Source organism: Alosa sapidissima, chromosome 9 (genome assembly GCF_018492685.1).
Source record: "Alosa sapidissima isolate fAloSap1 chromosome 9, fAloSap1.pri, whole genome shotgun sequence".
Lineage (NCBI taxonomy): Eukaryota > Metazoa > Chordata > Actinopteri > Clupeiformes > Clupeidae > Alosa > Alosa sapidissima.
Window position 1 is genome coordinate 21,740,527 of NC_055965.1, and position 22,500 is coordinate 21,763,026.

At 42.8% G+C, this 22,500-nt stretch overlaps 2 protein-coding genes and 1 long non-coding RNA gene across 3 annotated transcripts in view; 1 reads left to right on the top strand and 2 right to left on the bottom strand.

Moving 5' to 3' along the window:
• The window catches only part of LOC121718125, a 5,632-nt gene extending 2,530 nt beyond the window's left edge, over nt 1–3,102 (top strand). Inside the window, exon 3 of the long non-coding RNA XR_006033863.1 lies at nt 3,091–3,102. This is a non-coding gene — a long non-coding RNA (uncharacterized LOC121718125). The remainder of the gene's footprint in view (nt 1–3,090) is intronic.
• lpar2b (lysophosphatidic acid receptor 2b) overlaps nt 1–19,446 on the bottom strand; it is a 29,317-nt gene extending 9,871 nt beyond the window's left edge. The window contains 4 exon segments of the mRNA XM_042102896.1: nt 353–595; nt 598–766; nt 3,545–4,118; nt 19,228–19,446. Of these exon segments, the coding sequence (XP_041958830.1) occupies nt 353–595; nt 598–766; nt 3,545–3,880 (748 nt within the window). The 5' untranslated portion in view covers nt 3,881–4,118; nt 19,228–19,446.
• Nucleotides 1–22,500, bottom strand: part of LOC121718035 (NACHT, LRR and PYD domains-containing protein 12-like) — a 1,225,568-nt gene that overhangs the window by 905,871 nt on the left and 297,197 nt on the right. The window lies entirely within an intron of this gene.

Genomic DNA, 22,500 nt, shown 5'->3' on the forward strand with positions numbered 1-22,500 from the left:
GTCTCTTTGTGTGTGTGTGTGTGTGTGTGTGTCTCTTTGTGTGTGTGTGTGTGTGTGTGTGTGTCTCTTTGTGTGTGTGTGTGTGTGTGTGTCTCTTTGTGTGTGTGTGTGTGTGTGTGTGTCTCTTTGTGTGTGTGTGTGTGTGTCTCTTTGTGTGTGTGTGGTGTGTGTGTGTGTGTGTGTGTGTCTCTTTGTGTGTGTGTGTGTGTGTCTCTTTGTGTGTGTGTGTGTGTGTGGTGTGTGTGTGTGTGTGTGTGTGTGTCTCTTTGTGTGCGTGTGTGTCTCTTTGTGTGCGTGTGTGTCTCTTTGTGTGTGTGTGTGTCTCTTTGTGTGTGTCCTGTCCTGTCCTCACCTAAGATCATGGTGACTGTCTTCATCAGGTTCTCTACAGTCTCCTTGTGCTTGGCCTGTGTCGTGTGCTGCGACATGCGGTGGCTCTTGTGCCGCACGTACAGGAAGATGCGAGTGTACACGGCCACCATGATCGAGAAGGTCAGCAGGTTCAGCACGGCCCAGAAGATCAGGTAACTGCGGCTGTACATGGGCGCCATGGTGGAGCAACCGTCCAGGTCGCACAGGCAGTGCCAGCCCATGGTGGCACCAGGCCCATGACGATGGCCACCGACCAGATGCCTAGGATCAGCAGCACCACGCGCCGGTTGGTCATGGTGCTGTGGAGCTGCATGGTGAAGATGGTCTGGTGGCGCTCCACCGCGATGGCGAGCAGGTTGATGACCGACGCCGTCAGGCTGGTGTCGATTAGACCCTTTATGAGGAGGAAGAGGCGAGGAAGAAGAGAAGAATGATTAGGTGGAAGGACTGAGTCATGGTGAAGGTTGTCTGGTGAGTACGACGGAGTATTAGGGCCACACATGAAGGAAAAAAAAAAATTTGCCATGACGAGATTAAACTCAACATGTCGATTTTAAAGTCGCCATGTCGACTTTGAGAAAAAAAAAAATGAAATATAAGATCGACTTTAATCTCGACGTATCGACTTTAATGTCACCATGTCAAAAAGTTAGTTTTGGAGAGAGAACGACCGCTCGAGACGATTGAAAGGGAGGACGAATGAAACAATGCAACTAGTGCAACAATGATTCAGAGTGTTCGAGTGCAACAATGATTAGACATAGGACTACATCATGTGGACAAAACATAAAACATATTAACCTACGTTGATCAGCCAAATAGGCTACTTTGCTGTTAGGTCACATCACAGAGTTACAGGCGATAAATGCGATGGTCAAAAGTAGCCTAAACGTCATTAGCGGTTTATTTATTTATTGTAGGCCCATTATTAAAAGTGTTGTTTTTCGAAGGTCATGAAGGGCAGTTATTTGGATGTGCAGTGGCCTTACCCACGTAAAACAGAGTGAAATAACATTTTGTATAGAAACATTATATCATTGGATACATATATTTTTCTAGCTATTTAGCCCAAACGGCATAGTGCATGGTATTTCCATAACCGCGAGACAGCACTTCACGATGACTGCAATGAGTAGTTAACAGACAAGACGCAATCTACCTGAATATCTGCAATCTAGCAATCTATCTGAAACAACACCTATTTGAAGCCCATTTTTCATGTAACATAGGCTATTGTTTATTAGTGTATGCTACATAGCTTAAACTGTGTAGGCTGTTTAAACAGTAGGGCCTATTGCGAGTTTAATGTCAGCTTGTCGACTTTAAAGTCGACACGTCGAGATTAAAGTAGATATGATATTTCAACTTTATTTTCGAAATGTCGAGTTTAATGTCGACATGTCTACTTTAAAGTCAACATGTCGAGTTTAATCTCGCCATGGCAAAAATATATTTTTTCTTTATGTGTGGCCCTAATACTCCGTCGTAGGTGAGGCTCCACCGCGATGCCATTTTTTTTTTTTTTTTCAACTTGGTGTCAAATTTGCGATGCAATGCTGTATAAGCAGTTGGGTTGAGGAGAGAACAGGACAAGGAGCGAAGAGACAAAAAAAAAAAAAAAAAAAAGAGAAAAGGAAACAAATTTGGACAATGAGATAGCACTGTAAGGAGGCTATGGGGCAATAGGTTATGGCGGATAGACAGATGAGGGAGAGGGAGGAATGAAAGACAAGGACAAGCAGGAGCTCCGAGAATGCAAGTGTGGGAGGGCTGAGAGCTTTCTCAGTAAATTGCTATGCTAGCCACTCAGCACCAAGGCATCAAACACTCTGCAATGAACATATGTGTGAGAGAGAGAGAGAGAGAGAGAGAGAGAGAGAGAGAGAGAGAGAGAGAGAGAGAGAGAGAGAGAGAGAGAGAGAGAGAGAGAGAGAGAGAGAGAGAGAGAGAGAGAGAGAGAGAGAGAGAGAGAGAGAGAGAGAGAGAGAGAGAGAGAGAGAGAAACACACACACATGGCAGAGATTGTGTGTGAGGGTGGGTTTTAGTTTACAATATGTAAACTAGAGAGAGCAGTTTCTAGTTCAGAGCAATTCAGAGAGAAATTCTACAGTATACTTGGGCAATAGTACTGTACTGTAGAACGTTACGGCCGATGAAACGTAAGCTGAATTTGAAAGACAGAAAAAGAAATAACTTAACTAGACAGGCCTCCAAGAAAATGAGGAATTATTATTATCTCATTTTAAACTGCAGGGAATTAGAAGGCTAGCAGGGTCGATAAATATGTATTTATCTTCTCTTTACTGTAGACAAAACAGTAGTGCTGTTTATATATTTCTCCCTGTAGGCTAATTCTAGTTGTCAACATTCAATCTGCTCCACAGCTGAAACTGGAGGAAGTCAGACTGATGAGTATTTGCATGTGCTGGTTACACCCATGTTGGAAGTTAGCTTTGTTATCACACAAGCAGATGGCAAGGAAACTAGCGATGCTATGCTACACTCTCAGCCTTATCCTTATCAAATACAACTAGAAGGTTAACCCTCTAGAAGGGCAATGTTGCTCAAGAGCAACACGGCATTCACATACCCCCTACACAATTAAAAAAAATATTTTTGGAATGTTAAATATTTTTTAATACTTTTTGTATGTAAACCAATGATTCTAATCAGCAACATCATATGGGAGGCACCTGGGTCCTTTGTGACGTCACCAGGACACATTTCAGAATGGCTTCCCCAACAGAGTTGGAAGGGACCGTAACGCAGGTAAGAATAATGTTCACTATTTAGAGTAACTTTGCAACACATTGTTTCCTGTTCACAGAGTTCTGGATGATGAGAATAAGTACAAGTAAGTATATACTCTTTTGATCCCGTGAGGGAAATTTGGTCCCTGCATTTATCCCAATCAGTGAATTAGTGAAACACACTCGGCACACAGTGAGGTGAAGCACATACTAATCCCGGCGCAGTGAGCTGCCTGCAACAACAGCGGCGCTCGGGGAGCAGTGAGGGGTTAGGTGCCTTGCTCAAGGGCACTTCAGCCGTGCCTACTGGTCGGGGGTCGAACCGGCAACCCTCCGGTTATAAGTCCGAAGCCCTAACCAGTAGGCCACGATTGCCCTCATATAAATTAATGTAAAGCATAGATAGTTAGTCCTTTCTCACCTGTCTTATGAACCACCTTTGTTTGGTGAGGTGGATGGTCCAGGGCCCGGTGTGGAACATGAGGAAGAGGTAGGAGGTTCCAGCAAACAGGTCAGCGGCGGCCAGGTTCCCCAGCAGGTAGTAGATGGGGAAGTGGAACCGCCGGTTGATGAAGATGGCCGTCATGACCAGGATGTTGGCGAGGATGACTATGATGCACACGCCCATGCCCAGCGTGACGACCACATAGTCTCGCTTGCGCCAGAACGAGCTGATGTTCTTGCCACTTTTGCTGTAGAAGAACTCCACCGACTTGTTGTAGTAGCAGCCGGGCTGGTCATCGTCTTCTGTATCCATGGTTTTCTTGCTGCTGTTGTTTCTGTTGACGGTTTTGGCCAATGAGCAGGAAGGGGGTGGAATTCAGAAAGGGGCAGGGTTTAAGGGTTGGTCAAGGGGAGGAAACTGTTTGGGTCAGTTGGTGAAGTTATAAAGGAGCTGATTTATGGGGAGTAGGTGGAGACATTGAGGTTTGTTAGACAGGGAGATCGTCCAATCTAAAGCATTTGGAAGGAGGATGTGATCTTCATGTGGATTCCTGTTACAATACAAAAAAGAAAACAAGAATTAAAAAACATGTTGGTTGAAACAATACGGATGTAACGATACACTCAACTCACGATTCAATTCACGGTTTTAAGTCTACGATTGATTTTAGTCAATTTTAGTTAAATAAGCTGCAGTCCGTTTCCCGCAGGAAATATGTTAGTTAAAGTGTAATTCCAGCGAAAATTGACACAAAGGTAAGTGCGGTAAGTGTTCTTAACAGTCTTCTATAAAAAAAAACACTAATAAACACTGCGTTCGCTAACTAGGTTGTTGGGGTTTCATTTTATGTGTAGAGACTCTAAGCAAGCTACTAATGAGGTTTGGTGCCGTTTTGAACAATATTACTGGTTAAAAAAAAAAAAATGCTATTTGGGAAGCCTTTAGCTTACTGCCTGTTTGCGATTTGGGGCATATAGCATATACCAGGCCATTGGTTGATCAACAAAAATGACCGTGTCCAAGGCTTATTTGATGCGTTTTAATGAAGAAAAACCCCCTTGGGTGAATTACACTTTAAGCTGTCTGACCAGGGGGGAGCTGCATATTGGGCTATGTAGCCAATAATAATGATAACGATAAAGACAATGAACTATATTCATATATAAACTACTGATATAAAAAGAAAAAAAAAATACAGTATTTAGGATTATTTATTTCATGACAGCACACCAACAGCTCTTTCTGGGTCTTTCTGCTTTATTCAAACATGGTTGAACGGATGAGATGACTAAAAACTGTGTGACCGTGCCTGTTCCAATGCCCTTATCATGAAAACAGTTTTCTCCTCTTTCGCATACCAACGGCTCTGTCTGTGTGTATGTGTGTGTTTGTGTGTGTGTAAGCATAGTCCACCCTCCTGACCTCATAAAACCCAGGCACTAAACTGATAATCCAATCCAACCCAACAACCTTCACTGAGCCCTTCACTGGTTTGTCAATGGCATGAGACCCACAAACACCATCTCCATTAGAATCACGAAACCCTGCACCTGGATGCCAGACTCATGCCGTTTACGCAAACAAACAGCAAGGGAAGAACGAGTCGTGATCAACAATGACTGTGCAGAGTAAACAAAGCAGACACTGTTATAAACAAACACATACGAATCAGAGACTGGTGGTGTTCAAAACACCACACTGCTTAGTGCACACTGGTCAGTATGAGACAATTCAACAAATTTGATTTCTTAATTCGAAACAGCCAATCAAATTTCTTTACAGAAAGGATTCAAATAGTCTCAGAGATCATACAGCTTTGACATTCAAGGGTACATAAAGCATCGCCTATGCCACACAGCAAGACTGCCTACCACACACACACACACACACACACACACACACACTAGTGTTGTAGTACTCGAGACTGGTCTTGGTCTCGAGACCACTTTTACATGGTCTTGGTCTCGTCTCGGAATCGACTTCATTTGGTCTCGGTCTTGTCTTGGTCTCTGCCATAGTGGTCTCGAGGGGATTTGTAAAAAAACAAGCCACAAAACACATGAGCGCCACACACACACATTTAGTTGTGTACACAAAAGAAACACATCAGTGTGCGGGAATACACACAGGACAGGCCTGATCTTGCTCCGTCCATCAGCAGTGTTTGTAAGGAGAGAGGAGAGATGAGGAATACCTATGCCTAGCTCTTTCACAATCACACAAGCGCAGAACTGCAGAGAAACCCAATCTCAATGCAACACACACACACTTACAATCCAAACTCTCACAGTGTCAAAATACACACACACTTACACTGAAAACTCACACACGAGCGAGCGAGCGAGCGAGAGAGAGAGAGAGAGAGAGAGATAAAGCATCAGGGGAAATACAGAAGGCCCAAAACAGAGACAAGAGACCAGATAGTGAATGAAGAGTACATAGCTGAGCTTCCCACAAGCACAGAAAAATGTGAAGGAGTCTATATATGTGTGTGGAGAGAGTCTGTCTGTGCGCCTGTGTGTGAGAGAGAGTGAGTCGAAGTCTAAAATTATGACAAGATAAAATCCCTATGTACTGCTAACTTGAAGCTTACTGTGAAACGTGTTCGCTCCCAATAAACAATTCCTAATATTAGACCAGTGATGGTCTCTATTTTTTGAAGTCTAAAATGATGACCTCTAAGACCTCATGTTACCACACATCAAGCCAGGTTCACAAATCAAGTTCCCATGCATTCAACAAGCTGCAAAACACATCAACCTGCTCTAATAAGAGCACACGAGCACACACCTCTATGATCGATGTAACCGATCTACACTAATTCTGTGGTGAAGTTCTTCCGAGAATAAGCGCACACACACACTGATAAAGCCTGCCTTTTAGACACACTTTGATATGTACGCCTGTCCACACAGACAGACACACACCATCATCATCATTTAGAAGAACTGAAACTGTGCTCAGTAAATCGGCCTACACATTTCTCCTTTTTTTCCCCCGTAACCAAGAAACACACACACACACACACACAAACTAACATCGTATGAAAGCCAGCACCACGTCTCAACACCATTTTCTGATACAGAGAAGTGTTCAGTTCCTTATGCTATAGGTAGGCCTAGGACATTTCCCACAATGGCCAATCAACAGGCGTGCCTTAGCATTATCAAACAATGTGATATGGCATCATACAGAGAGACTCTGTTGGGAAACTAAAACGCAAATATTCAAAAAGCAGAGGCTTTCAAAGTATGCCAAAGAATAAAACGAAATAAAACCAAGAAATGTCCCAAATTGACCCGCGTGGTTGGTTATCACCATTCCTAAAACGAGTAATTCAAGACATCACAATGACTGAACAACAACTGAACAGTAGCCACGTTTACATGGATGTTTTTATTTCAATCCGATTTAAAATAGAATCAGATCAGACTGAATCTGATCGGTTGACGTGTTTACATGAGGCAAATGGGGCTAATGACTGCTCTGCTCAGCACAGTGGCCACGGTGAGTGCAAGATGTCAATGTTGAGGTGCCAACCACACTGTGCGGAATTCTCTTAAGGGCCGATAACCATAAAGATAACGGCAACTATAACAATATGAGCTTCCACACTGAAAATCTTTCCTCATGTTGATGAATGTGATGTCTAAAACTTGATGGATTCTGATATATGAAACCATCTTCTGAAACATATGACTTGACAGAACTGGAGGCTCATTTGTGGACTAAACTGGACTGACCTTAAAAGCTTGTGGTCAGTGTTTGTATTTCACCGACAGCAAATCAAGCCCATTTAGAGTGAGGTACCCAATTTGCGGACAGTTTTCATCTGGAAAAGACATCTGGGATGTTTGGATGGTAGGCCAAGTCATGTTGAACAACACATGCTAGCTTGGCAGTATTCTTTGTTCATTGTTCAGACATCAAACCGATTGCAGACAAAATAAGCATTCACTCATCTATCAACAAAGCTGCCTGTGTGGTGAACAAGTGCAGACCAATGACTGTATAGAGATGCTTGCCTAAAGAGTGCATAGAGAAGCTTTTACCACACAGAACTCTGGAGGTATGGAGGCCAGTGTTGTCACGGAAACCACTGTGCATTGTGGTCAGTGTTGCCAAATGCACCTACTATACCACACTGTTCTTTCCACTGTTCTTACATTTCTGTTCTTGGCCAAGTAGCATGTGTAAAACCTGCACACAAGCACACGCAAACACACACTGTAACGTCCTGGCTCGAGGACGAGACAAAAGCAAGGGTACACAACACACTGCAGAGAAGATTAACAACAATTTATTGAGAGCGTTTAACATAACCAACCCAAAATAATTACAAAAACCCTGAATATGTCAGTAGAGTCAGTGGTGTAGGCAAATGTATGGATGCACTGAGTAAATGTTGTGGTGCAAAATAATTTAAAGAAAAGAAATACCAAAACCTAACAAAACCCAGACTCCGGTCTGCTGCTGCCACCAACAACCCTACGCCCGCTCTCTAACCCACAATGCATCAGGATGCCTTTTAAAGACACCCTAGACACCAGGTGTCCTAACAATCAAATAATCAATTAGAGGTGCAGATGAGCAGGCCAAGCTGACGAGGATGCCATGTACTCGTCTCACACACACACACACACACACACACACACAGGTGCTCAAACTTGCAAACAACAAGAAAGGTACACATACACGCAGACAGAATCACATTTTTACCTGAAAAGAGACGAACACGCTGAGGACATGGAAAAACACACACACACAGAATCTACCAAGAGATAAGCTTAGGCCTATATGATCACCTGCAACCTAATTATACACCACTCCAGAAAACCCAACTAAGACTGAACTATCCAAAACACACACACAGTTAGGATCGGATACCAAACTGGTACTTTTAATGGCAGTGGCCAAATTACATCGGTACTACAGAATATACCGATTCATGTCATATTAATTGAAAAACCACTGCAGATGTACATTTTGTCCATTTTACCTTCTTGGCACCGTTGCAAAACAAATAAATACATGCAAGCAAGCAAGCAAACAAACAAACAGTACAGCTAGGCAAGTTTGGTAAATATGATAAAAAAAAAAATTCATGTTGTTTACATGATAATGTTTTTTCCTGTGCTGCTGAGATAATTATCTTGAACCATTTCCCCTGCTTGGTCAGAAATAACTATGGTGGATTGCTGTGGAATGACACATTAAATAATGAATAAACATGTTTGTGTTTTAATATTCACGTGTACTGTAGGTTATAGTTTAGGCGACAGGGCCTGATGCGGAGTTTTGTTGTATGTGTGAGCAGAGAGACACGTGCGGAGACTGCGGTTGGCTTCTTTGACGTGATCAGGGCCTGATGCGGAGTTTTGTTGTATGTGTGAGCAGAGAGACACGTGCGGAGACTGCGGTTGGCTTCTTTGACGTGATCAGCCCGTGATCGCCTTATTCTGCGTTCTGTCTGAGCTTCAGCTGTTAGAGAGGTAGAGAGCTGACCACCAAGGGTGCATATCCCAAAACCATAGTTGCTAACTAAGCACACTAATGCAATTTCCCACTGCCAACCAAGTTGCTAACAGGTTAGCAACTATGGTTTTGGGAAAAGCGCCCCCAGATCAATAAATGGAAATGTGTGTTAGCAGTGGTGCTTTAGTTTGACAGTGCTGGCTGATATTAGTCTATTAGTCTTTTTTGTCATGACATTATTGTAACCCTGCATTTGGATGACACCAGGTGAAAACAAGCCAGAACACAGAACAGAAGAACAGCTGCACCATCATCCCTTTAGTCAACAGCCACCCACTACCGATCCAGTCACCAACCACCCACTACTGATCCAGTCACTACCGATTCCAGTCACCAACAACCCACTACCGATTCAGTCACCAACAACCCACTACCGATCCAGTCACCAACCACCCACTACCGATTCAGAGTAAAATACCGGAAAAAAGTACTGTTGGGTACCGGTACTGAACATCAGGCACCGATTCCAGCATCGATATCGGTACCCAAGGTAACCAACCCTACACATCGTCCTGTGCAGCGAGACCTGTGCCAACAATCAGGCAACATTAACAGATTAGGTGACCGTCGTGTTGACTCTGCAAACATATTACAGACATCATGTTTTCAGCAATCAGCAAGGACATTATGTCTCCTCCCTGGTTTGTTTAAAACAGCATTTAGCGCTTCAAAACAACAAGCATAACTGTTGCCGTGTTCATAAACAGCAATTAGCTCCATAATACAAAACACCCACAATCCCTAGCATCTCTTACAGTCCCCACTCCAAATTTGGACTTGTGCTATGCCTACCTATAGAGGTTAAGTAAATGTTGATAGACTGACTGAAAATACAGTCTGCCAAATTTATTTTCAAATGTTCTAGTCTACTTTTAATTCTTTATTTCACATAATTTTTATTCCAAGTCCCCGTAATTTCTCTCCAGAGCATAGCCTATATGTGACTGACTATTTTCCGATCTTGGGAATGCCCTCAGGTAAGTCAAGCACCGCACCTTTACATCATAACCACAGTTAGGCATTAAAACATTCCTGACCAATCACTTGGACCTGGTCAGTAATCAGGTCAGTTCAATGCCACAGCGACCTGCCCATGAGGCATTACACTCCATTGGTGGGTACGTTCAGCAGCCAATCGGGTTCGGCCTGGAGGTGGGTCCTCAGCACGAGCATTGTGACGTCACCTGAGTGTGATTCCACACAGGAGTGTGTGCCACTGTGGCCTTGGCAATGAGACAATTCCCAGAGCAGACACTAGTGCAACCGGAACAGTGTCTCGCTCTCTCTCTCCCTTGCGGGTGCAACAGTAATGTGACAGTCACCAGAACATGGTTAATGCTAAGAGTAATGTTAGTTAAAACTAAATCTACAATGGTGTGACATGCTTTGGCTTTAGTTTACACAAAAACAGCCTATTTATGGGTTTCATCAGGTCCCTTTCCACAGTACAATACTTTAGTGTTGATCCAATATTTGAGATCTTGGCAACAAATGCACATGAAGATATTACGAATAAAACAAGGCATGATTGCATTTTTTGGTAATGTCTATAGGACTAAAATGGCACGTGGGGTAGCCATAGGAACATGAAGATCAACATGGGAATAGCTCAGTTTATAGTCCTTTCAACAAAGGAATAGCTCTGTTTATGGTCATTTAAAATCAACATGTGAATAACTCAGTTTATAGTCATTTTGTGTATAATGTGATTATAATAATAATAATAATAATAATAATAATTTGGCTATAGACTTCAGTACACTGGCATCCAGTCAGTTACTGGGGTGGTGGGGGGGTATTGATATAAGCCATGCGTGTGTGTGTGTGTGTGTGTGTGTGTGTGTGTGTGTGTGTGTGTGTGTGTATATATATATATATATATATATATATATATATATATATATTGCAAGAAGAAAAAATGTATTGTTTTACTAAATTGTGCAATATTTTACAAAATTGTGGGCCCGTTTACTAAATTCTGTCAAATGAATGCTACAATACTATGAAACGCTATGAATATACTACATTTGTGGTGTTTTTTCCTTGTTTCAGTAACACATTTATATATTTCTATACGTTTGATAAGTCTCAGGACTACTGCATTTATTAATAGGTATGGAAAGGTGTGACATTTATTGTAAGCTGAACTGTCAGACAGGGGGTGAAGAATGAGACAGACTAAATGTTAAAGTAGGGGAGTTATAAACAGACTACATGTTAAAGCAAAGGAGTTAAAGGTGTGAATCAACAGGAAAGGCAAAGGACCATAACCATTTATGACCAAGGAAAAGGGAAGTAGACCACGTATGGCCCAGAAGGGAAAGCACCGACCCTTCACAGGCCAGACATGAACTATGAAGGAGCCATTCCACCAGCCATGATCAGAATGTCATTAGGAACATTCCATAAGATTGGAAAGTACTGTAAAACCCAAATCACACAATAATAAGACATAAACACATTTTTTAAATGTACAAACAGGTAAAGGTTTCCACCATTATAATAGGCTCAGCTCAATTTTGATGGGCTGAGCGGTGTTCCGGTGATTTGTCATGGATTTGCACAAGTTGATTCTCAATAATACGGAACAAAATGCATTCCGTATCAGTTCAATACGGAACACATCTTTTTCCTTTCAAATACGGGACGATTCCATATTTTACGGAACAGTTGGCAACCCTAACCATGACACAAACTTTTCCAGCCATTCACCTAGATGCACGTTCAGAGTTACAGTTGCACGGGAGGGAGGGGTGCGCCAACTCTGTTTTGTTTGAACATTAACAGAAGTGATGTTACCCAGCATTGCTTAGAGCAGCTGTAAATTGTGTTCTAAAATTATCTGAAATTAACTTCTACATGGATTTAGGCTCAGGTAACCAGATGTTTTAAGTTATATGAATAATATTTTAACCATTCTTTGAAATATTATTTGGTGAGGCAAATATCTTGAGACTTTCCAGGCATCACATTACTGAAGTATCTACGTTAGCCGATTTTTTTTTAATGTGTTATGTATGATGTGTGAAACAAACGCTGAGGTACCGTTGTAGCTTTGCGCATTAACGTCATGTCAGCGTAGACCAAGTGATGCCTACAACAACTAGGGAAACACTTAGTGCCACGTAACCAACATAAATCAGGCAACAAATGCATACGAAAGTGGTGGCGAAATAATGGAGAAACAGCAGAAGGAATCATATGGAAAAATGTTTTTCAAAAAAACTTCTTGCACAAAATAAATTCAAGCACTTTCAGAGACCTGTATCTATGTCTATTTTTAAAAACTTTCCAGGGCCTTGAATTCCTCCACCCGATTCACAAACGGATCTGTGGGAACCCAGAGGGTAGCCTACTGCTACAAAGAAAACTTCCTTTTGACACAAAACCTCACAAAAAGGGGAGGGGGTGAGGTGCAGAGGCAGTAGGAGTCTTCTTTTGATTGGAAAAACCCATAGCTCCCTTTCAACTGTAGACCCTTTACGGGTAACTGGTCTAACCCACTTCCACTGGATTATGCTAAACTAGGCTAACAGTCTCAGACTGGGTTATTGCACACACTTATGCTAAGCTAGGCTAACAGTCTCAGACTGGGTTAAAGCACACACAGAGAAGATAAGGGCGTGTATCCTTTCATCTAACCCTGGGGTAGACAGACAACATATAACCTTATTTCCCCCCAAAAGTTGGTGCGCCCCTTTAAAAGCCGACCAGCCCTTGCACTTATAACTGCAACAAACACAGCAAGGAAACATGATCGGTATGCACTCTACTGCTTAACAAGACCAAAAGCGACATGCTGCGTTTTTTTTTTTTTGATGCGTCTGCATGGAAGACCTTGACAAATAAAGGCACTGTGCTAGTCCTGACATGTTTTGACCTACTTGTGAGAGTCAACAGCACAGGGCGCTTCTCAGGCCTTCAACGAGTCAGAGCTTGCCAAAGAAAGAAAAAAAGAGCAGCTTGTAACCAACTTCCTCCAACTGCCTCAGTTCAGAGAAGATGTAGACACATGAGGCTCAAGCAACATCAACTGCATATAAGGATGTGGATAATATACCATCTTTTCACAGACACAGTCATTTACACTATTAAGCCTTTCCAAATCAGACCAAGATTTGAGGTGTGATGTGTTTTTTATATTTTTTTTCATTCCTGCCAGATTGAAAGATTTGATTTCTGAGAAGCTGAGAGGAAACACTGTTTCTATATCTGTGCTTCAATAACTGAAAGCTGGGGCACTTACGGCTCCCACACACAGTTGCATTCCATCAACGCAACGCATGCCAGTGGGTGTTCCCGACGATAGCTATGCAAATGACTTGAAGTATAACCATAATTTGACTGACTGGTGCCTTCTGTTGTTGTTCGTCAGTGCAGCAAAAGTTGAACTTTTCAGCGCATGTGACAGGAGCACCGGGACGCAACGGACCCACAATTCAGTTCGGCAACGGATGACGTAAGCCCATTTAAAGTGGACGGGATGCGTCTCCAGCACTGCAACACACGCTGCTGTGTGTGGGAGCCGTAAGGCTATGCAGCACTGGGGTGTCCGTCTGTCTGTCTACTGAAACTTGGACAGCTGTGTACATGCTTGTCTAGTCCATGCAAGTGTTGAAAGTGTGAAAGTTGTGTGTGTGTGTGTGTGTTGGGTTCTAACAAAGAGACAAGAAAAAAAAACTTTTTGTGGTGGTCAGTGTTGATTGTGATGGTGCGACACAAATACACCGTGTTCCAAATTATTATGCAAATAGGATTTAAGTGGTCATATAAACATTTTTTTTGTTTTGTTTTTCAATTAAACTCATGGATGGTATTGTGTGTCAGGGCTCTTTGGATCATTGAAATCAATCTCAGACACCTGTGATAATTAGTTTGCCTGGTGAAAATCAAAGGAAAACAACTTAAGAAGGATGTTCCACATTATCAAGCATGCCACAGGTTTCAACCAATATGAGGAAGAAAAAGGTTCTCGGCTGCTGAAAGGCGTGAAATTGTGCACTACCTTGGATAAGGTATGAAAACCTTGGATATGGTATGAAAATATTGGATATGGTATGAAAGTATGAAAATATTGGATAAGGTATGAAAATATTGGATATGGTATGAAAATATTGGATATTTCCCAAAAACTTATGCATGATCATCGTACTATGAAAAAATGTGTATTTTTGGGTTCGTGCAGAGAAAGGCATAATAAGGAAGGTTTCTGCCAAACAAATTCATAGGATTAAGAGAGCAGCTGCTGCAAAGCAGCAAACAGGTATTTGAAGCCGCTGGTGCCTCTGGAGTCCCGCAAACCTCAAGGTGTAGGATCCTCAAGAAGTTTGCAAGTGTGCATAAACCTACTATTCGGCCACCCCTAAATAAAACTCACGAGCAGAAATGGTTGCAGCGGGCTGAGGAATTCAAACAGTTTGGTTTACAGATGAGTGCCGTGCAACCCTACATGGTCCAGATGGATGGAGTAATGGATGGTTGGTGAATGGCCACCATGTCCCAACAAGGCTGAGACGTCAGCAAGGAGGTGGTGGAGTCATGTTTGGGCCAGAATCATGGGGAGAGAGCTGGTAGGCCCCTTTAGGGTCCCTGACGGTGTGTATATGTGTGTGTGTGTGTGTGTGTGTGTGTGTATGTATGTATGTATGTATGTATGTATACATACACATACATACACACTTTCTTCCGTGGTACAAAAAAGAAGAACCGTGCCTTCCGTAGCAAAAACATCTTTATGCATGACAACGCACCATCTCATGCTGCAAAGAATGCCTCTGGCCATAAAAGGAGAGAAACTCATGGTATGGCCCCCCCATCTTCCCCTGACCCTGACCTGGAGCATCATCAAGCAAAAGATCTATGAGAGTGGGAGGCAGTTCACATCCAAGCAGCAGCTCTGGGAGGCTATTCTGACATCCTGCAAAGACATTAAGCAGAAACTCTCCAAGAACTCACAAGTTCAATAGATGCAAGAATTGTGAAGGTAATATCAATGAAGGGGTCCTATGTTAACATGTAACTTGGCCTGTTAAGATGTTTTTCATTGAAATAACTTTTTGATTTAATTTATGACCTCCTAATGCTGCAAATTCAACAAATGACCATTTTTAGTTCTTTACAATCTATAAAATGTCTTGAAACTTTGTTGTGCATAATAATTTGGAACAGTGCATTTTGAGTTTTTTTATTTTTGAAACAAATACTGTTATCATTGAGATGTTTGTTCAATAAAATTTGACTGATACTCTGTCATTTACATCAACTATTTAGGAATATCTGAGAAAAATGTAATTTGCATAATAATTTGGAACGCAGTGTAGGTCAATGTTTAGGAAACTGAAGTGACATTGTGTGTGTGTGTGCGTGTGTGTATGGGCATGTACATAACTCCGTGTAGCTTGCATGTCTGTGTGAGTGTATGTTTGTGTGTGTGAACATCTTATAGTAGAGGAAACTGAGCTATAAAATAAGACATATCTGGATCTGTTGGCATTATTCCACTAAAGACCAGGCTTCAGCACCAGTCAAAAGCCACAGAGATAGCCAACCCAGAACCAACACTTCAGGAAGGACAGTTTTTTTTTTTTAATTATTTCTCTGGCTTTGATGAGCACTGATTGACTTTTTTCACAGTAGCCCTTTTTACATGAAAATAGTGGGGCAAGCACAGGTGTTACTAATTACATTAATGAAGTCTCTGTTCATTTTCAAGAGTAGCAGAATCACAACCTTAAAGGTTGTATCAGCGATGGCGGGGTAACGTCACTTCTGTTGATGTTCAAACAAAACAGAGAGCTAACTCGCTACTCCCTCCCCCTCCCTCCCGTGCAATTGAAACTCTCCTAAACATGCATCTTGTCGGTTATTGGTTGGAACACTTTATTTTGCCTTTGAGTGGTTGGCAACACTTGTTGGTAGCAATTGTTTTTGTGTACAGATCTCGGAGCCTAGGCTGCCTACAGAGACGCCGATTTTTGACGGCCTGCTTATGGAACAGGCAGCTAGCGGATCATTAGGAAAGATTAGATGAATGTGATCATTTATGTTTGGGCCCTTTATGGGCCTGAAATCGCTGATACAACCTAAATTAAAAGGTATTAGTAACACCTGGGCCTGCCTAATTATATTTCGTGTCAAAATGGCTGCTGTGAAGAGGCTCCATTGAGGCAGTTTGGGCATTAGCCCATGGGGGTATTCCATGTACGTGGTTTAGGCATTAGCCCAGGGGGGTATTCCATGTACGTGGTTTAATGACAAACCTGGGTAAGTTAACTCAAAGTAAGTGGTAACTCTCCTACAACAAGAGCCCTATGGCATTGTTTTTTTTTTTTTTAGGAGAATGAAGCCATAGCCTACAGCTCTTATATTAAGAGGTTTACCACTTACTCAAAGTTAACTTACCCAGTTGTCACAAAACAACGTACTTAGAAACCAAAACAAAGTCTAAGGCTTTTCTCCAGACACTGGATTTGTACCCCATAGTGGTAATGAGCCGTGAGTCTGCGTAGATATAGAAGTCGAGCAGGGTACGAATGAAACGAACGTTTGTGGGATAGCGTGACTTTCACACAGAGAGAAGCCACACATGCACGCACACACATGCACCCACCAACGCACGCACACACTACAATCTGCTGAGGAAGTAGGTCAATAGGCTCACTGAATGCTTACATGCATGCATTTAAGATTGTTTAGAGTGAGGTTAGTCTGTGTGTGTCTCTGTGTGTCTCTGTGTGTGTCTGTACACGTGCAAGGTTGGACGAACCGGACTGAATCCGTAAGCACCAGTTACAGTTCAACCCTGTCATTATGGCAGCAGACACACCCACCCATGACGGCCCTGCCTGCCTCTACTTCCCTCAGCCCCAGGTCGGCTGGCTAGCTGTTGCTGTGTCATATATAAACAGACTCCTCAGGAATTTCAGCCAACACTGTAACTTCTGCACACAGTCATTAGACAAGTCGGATTTCTTGCGCATCAACACTGTCCACAAATAACACCCTCCTCCAGTGGGGGGGAAAAGAATTCTCAATATAAATTTTCCAAAATCTCAAATTTCAGTGACGGCTGGTGTGTTCCAGGGGCCTTCACAAGCACTGGATACAGAGTTTCTTCAGTTTCCTTCACGAGTCCTTGATACATCCCTGTTGCAGGGACTGGTATGCACAACAATCTCAACTTATATGTAGAGGCATGAAATCAGACAAACACAACACTGCCCTACAAAGCTTAAGTATAAGTAAGTATATACTCTTTTGATCCCGTGAGGGAAATTTGGTCTCTGCATTTATCCCAATTTGTGAATTAGTGAAACACACTCAGCACACAGTAAACACACAGTGAGGTGAAGCACACACTAATCCCGGCGCAGTGAGCTGCCTGCAACAACAGCGGAGCTCGGGGAGCAGTGATTGATTGCCTTGCTCAAGGGCACTTCAGCTGTGCCGACTGGTTGGGGTTCGAACCGGCAACCCTCCGGTTACAAGTGTGCAGTATCAAAGTGCAGTATCTGCATTTTTTGTGAAATTCACCTGTTTACGCCACCATAAAATGCCATATCCTCCGATTAATCAATCAAATTCTGATCTACTGAAACGTTTCCTGAAGATATAGGGGTTTTCATAGATACCGCACATTTGCTTTGCAGGGCAGAACACATGGTTAGAGTTTGCAGTGGATGCGATACAGGCGGCACCACTACGGAAGGAGAGAGAATGACCCAATTAACCTTTGCGGCAGGAGGAGGGCGAAGGTCACGGAGAGCAGCGCGTGGACCAGGCCTTTAAAGGCACGTTTTACCGGCGGGCATGCTCAAAACACTTCCCGCAAATGCACGCGAATATGGCCATGATATTATGCTGGACGCCCCCTTCACATGGTTAGGATTACTTTACGCTAAGTTATCTCTGTGGCGATTACATCCCCACTATAGGTTACCTTTTAGATGCTACCGCCGAGGACTGAGGTTTATAGCCTACTCTGGAGAACAAACATGAGCGCACATATCATAACCTTGACAAAACATGATAGAGGGGTTGTCCCGTATGCTTAGGAAAGATATTCCATCGAAAGCCTAACATCATTGTTTCTGTATCAAACAACGGGGCGCGAAGAAACAAAGAAATGCGCCTGTCCTTGCTTGTGGCAGTCGAGCGACCATTTCACCTCAGTTCATACATATTTTAAGGACTACGCCTAGCCTATACGTGCGGCATATGTCTTCATTTAAAGTTGTAAATAGACGTAGGCCTAGACTAATACTTCCACGTAATGTTTTGAAGGTAACTAAAACAGCCCCCAGCGCAAAGCCAAAACATTTTGTTGATAAGGAACAGCCGCCTCCGTGACCTGGAAATTCCACAGTTTAGGCTACAAGTTCTCAACAGGTTTCTAACATAGTCATAGCCAACATAGTAGGCTACTACTCGAACAGTAAAATAACTTGCATGTATATGGAAATAACATTAACTAATGGAAAAAGGATAGGCCTATACATTTATCATCCATGAGTTTTCATCTAAACTATAGACGTTTCCGTGTGCCTTTATCAGTCATACTAGACATTCGATGGAAGTTTCTGCGTGTAACGTTAGTGTTTCGAAGTAGCCGTAAAACACACGAACTTAAACCTTTCTCTCTCCAGACCGGTCTGTGTTGTTTATTAGGCTACACGCAAAGCACGGGGATTCCTTTTCTGCGTACACACGTAGACGTTGTACGGTCAAATACACAGTCCTCCTTATCACCTATGAGTGCCGTGGCACGCCAGAAATGTACACGGACATGCTTTCGGAAACTGAACAAGCCGCCAAAGCCAATTCTGAAAAGGACCTGGTACTGTAGCCTACTCAGGGTCTTTGAAACAAGGAACTTACTTTCCCAAACAACACAACGGTACTTTACCCAAAACTTCTGCGGCGTTTAAAACTTCAAATGACAGAGTCACTTGTAAAAACAGTTGAGGGAGGAAACAAGCGACTTGCAGATTTCAAGGAAGCTCTCACGGCGTTTTCACTCGTATGCCAACGCCACACAGACTATCTACTATTCACAGGTCGAGGGAAGTTGAGCAATATTAGCCTTCGTTAGTGAAACTAACGAAGAGAAATCCTTGTTCCCTTACCTTTGAATTATTTCCTCTTTTCATACGGCTGCATAACTTATCCACTTTCCAAAATCTCCCGGTTCCTTTAATAAAACAAAAAAAGGTCACACCTGGCCACCGACAAAACTGGCAGTACCAAAGTCCCTTTGTGAAGTTTTGAGTGACTGACTGTCGTGTTGTCCTTCACCTGGGTTGGCTAATCCCCGAGCGCCTGAAGAGAGGGTGCGGCACCGCTGAAACGCGCAGCGTAATTGAAAGGTTTGTTATGCGATACACCAACCTGGGCTCGGAGGTCCAGCCTCTGTGGCGACATGATTGGTCTAAATACTAGTCTTTTAATTTGACTGATGTGTCTGAAAAAAAATATCCTCCAATGGGTTTTTTTTTTTACAATCGATAATTAATGACAGTTTAGGCATGGGAAATCTGCGTGAAACTGTCACAGACAGAGGTACGCCATGATTCAGTCGACAATCCACATTGTAAATCCCTTCGCTGCGTGAATACTAAATCATTAGGACCAAACTGATCTTTCTCTAGGTAGAGTCAGGGATTCAAACTTTCGAAAATTAAAAAAAAATAACTTTTTCTACCAGTGTGATACAAATCACAATCAAATTCATTCTCTCATGTTGCGTCTCTCTCTATCACTGACACACACACACACACACACACACATGTAAATGTAATGTAATCAGATTTATAGGCCAAGTATACTTTGTATGAGGAATTTGGTCTCTGCATTTATCCCATCCGTGAAACACACAGAGCACACAGTGAAGTGAAGCACACACCAAGAGCAGCGAGCTGCCTTGCTACAGAGGTGCTTGGGGAGCAGTGAGGGTTAAGGTGCCTTGCTCAAGGACACTTCAGCCGTGGATGTGGGCATGGGAGTGCGGTGCTCACATTTTTACTGGTCGGGGATCAAACTGGCAACCCTTCAGTTTTAAGCCCGAAACCCTAACAAGTAGGCCACGGCTGCCTCTACACACACACCCACAGAGAGAGAGAGAGAGAGAGAGAGAGAGAGAGAGAGAGAGAGAGAGAGAGAGAGAGAGATAGAAAGCCTACTGCACAAACAGTGGGTGCCTGTGGGGACACACACCCATATACATTCGACACCCAAGTCATTCATCAATTGGGTTGTCCAAAGACACAACAGTGTTGACAAAGCCCCACATATCACAGTTCACCCATGCCATGAGAGGAATCTACACAGTGAGAGATAAGATTATTGATCTTGCCCTATAAAATCCGTCCGAGTGATACAAATTATTAAATGGTGTTCTGATGTTAAAACCAGGCTCTCACATGGAAGCAGGAGAGCCAAACGGCAACTAATTAAATCATAGAAGGAAGGAAAATAAACGTGAAACTGTCACAGACAGAGGTGCGCCATGATTCAGTCAACAATCTACAATTCATTCAATTGTGAATCCAAAAGCCAGCTGCCATATTCAATATCGGTATAGATATAGGGTGCCATTGTATTGTTTAAACATTCACTCTGATGCTGGTTAATTAGCTAAATTTCTCTTTATCTGAAAATGGTTTACAAATGAACGAGGACTTCGGTTTTGTCTGCGGATTTATTTTTTTGCATTATTTTGAATATGACTCGCTCTAGTCTCAACAGCAGGTTTACTTTCTCCAAACGCATTTCTAAACTTCTCTAGCTTTCTCTCTCAATTCCTTACAACATTCCTTTACAACAATGGGTTATAGGCTACCCCAAGCATCTACATTTTCTTATTAGAATGTTTTGTCAAGTGTAAGCTTGTAATTACAAGTAGCCTAATAATAGGCCACACTTCAGTCATTTTTGGCACTAGATAATCTGATTGAATTCAGTTGTTGTAACCCCAGTGTCGATTAATGTCTCTTAAACTCTTAAACTACCGTGATCAATTTAAATTCCCGCAACAGCGATGCATTTGTGACCCCCCTTAGAAAAACGCAATGCCTGTCTGTGAATTGGCGTCTGCCGCCGGGACAGCTAACAGACAATGGACACCAGGGCTGCATGCAAAGACCTAAAGGACAACGACACACACCCACGGGGGACCCAGTTCAAATCTGATGCGTGATTGGTCAATTCCCAATCCCACCCAATCTTGTTCTCTCCCACATTTACATTTAATGATGTTTTCTAAACAAAGTTCGGGAGGAGCCCTTAGGGATGATTGACAGCCATTAACTCACCTGTCTTCTACCGCCAGGATATTTAAGCCGGCCTCCTTATCCATACGTCACACGCTATAACACTTTTACCCAAAGCGACTCTCAATTATATTACAAGGGCCCTTGTCCCTGGAGCAACTTAGAGGTTAAGTTCCCTTGCTCAAGGGCAAAACGGGGGAAGGCTAGGCCACAACTTTCCAGGCTATGTGTGTGAGAGAGAGAATGAGTTTACACTCCAAACAGATACACACGTATTGTGTGTGTGTGTGTGTGTGTGTGTGTGTGTGTGTGTGTGCGCGTACATGTGAATGTTTAGACTCTAAACTCGCAAATCAAAAACTGCAACAGCAATTTGTGAATCACAATGACATTAACAAAATCCCAATGACATTAACAATCACCTCTTTCTGAGCGCAAGTGTTTGATAGTTTTACTGTCTTGTGTGTCTTCCTGTGTGTACAGCATGTATAAATGTTAAAATGTGGTTAAAAATAACATAAACCAAGTGTAAATGCTTATGGAGTTGGTGACTAGGGTGTTGTCTCATAGGAGGTGTGTTTGTGTGTGTGGGTGTTCTGTGTAGACTACGTGTACATATGACATGCATATGTCTACATTGTTTGTTTATGATAAAAGAAAGTGTGTTTGTATGTGTGTGTGTCTTGTGGTGTGTCTGTATGATGTGAGTGTGTCTGTAGGAGTGTGTGTATGTGTGTGTGTGTGTGTTACATGTGTGACATGTCTCTCTGTGTGTGTGTGTGTATGTGTGTGTGTCCGTGTCTGTGTCTGTATGTGTGTGTGTGTGGGGTGCGCTGGACATGTGTCTGTGTGTGTAGTAGTAGTAGTAGTAGCCTAGTAGTATAACTTTATGTAATTTCTCAGAAAGTTCACTGAGGGATGCCCTTATTTACAATGAAGCCGAGAATGCATGGTCACAAATTAAGCCTTGGCCTACTGGTTACTGCTTCGGACTTGTAACTGGAGGGTTGCCGGTTCGAAACCCGACCAGTAGGAACGGCTAAAGTGTCCTTGTGCAAGGCACCTAACCCCTCACTGCTCCCCGAGAGCCACTGTTGTAGCAGGCAGCTCACTGCGCTGGGATTAGTGTGT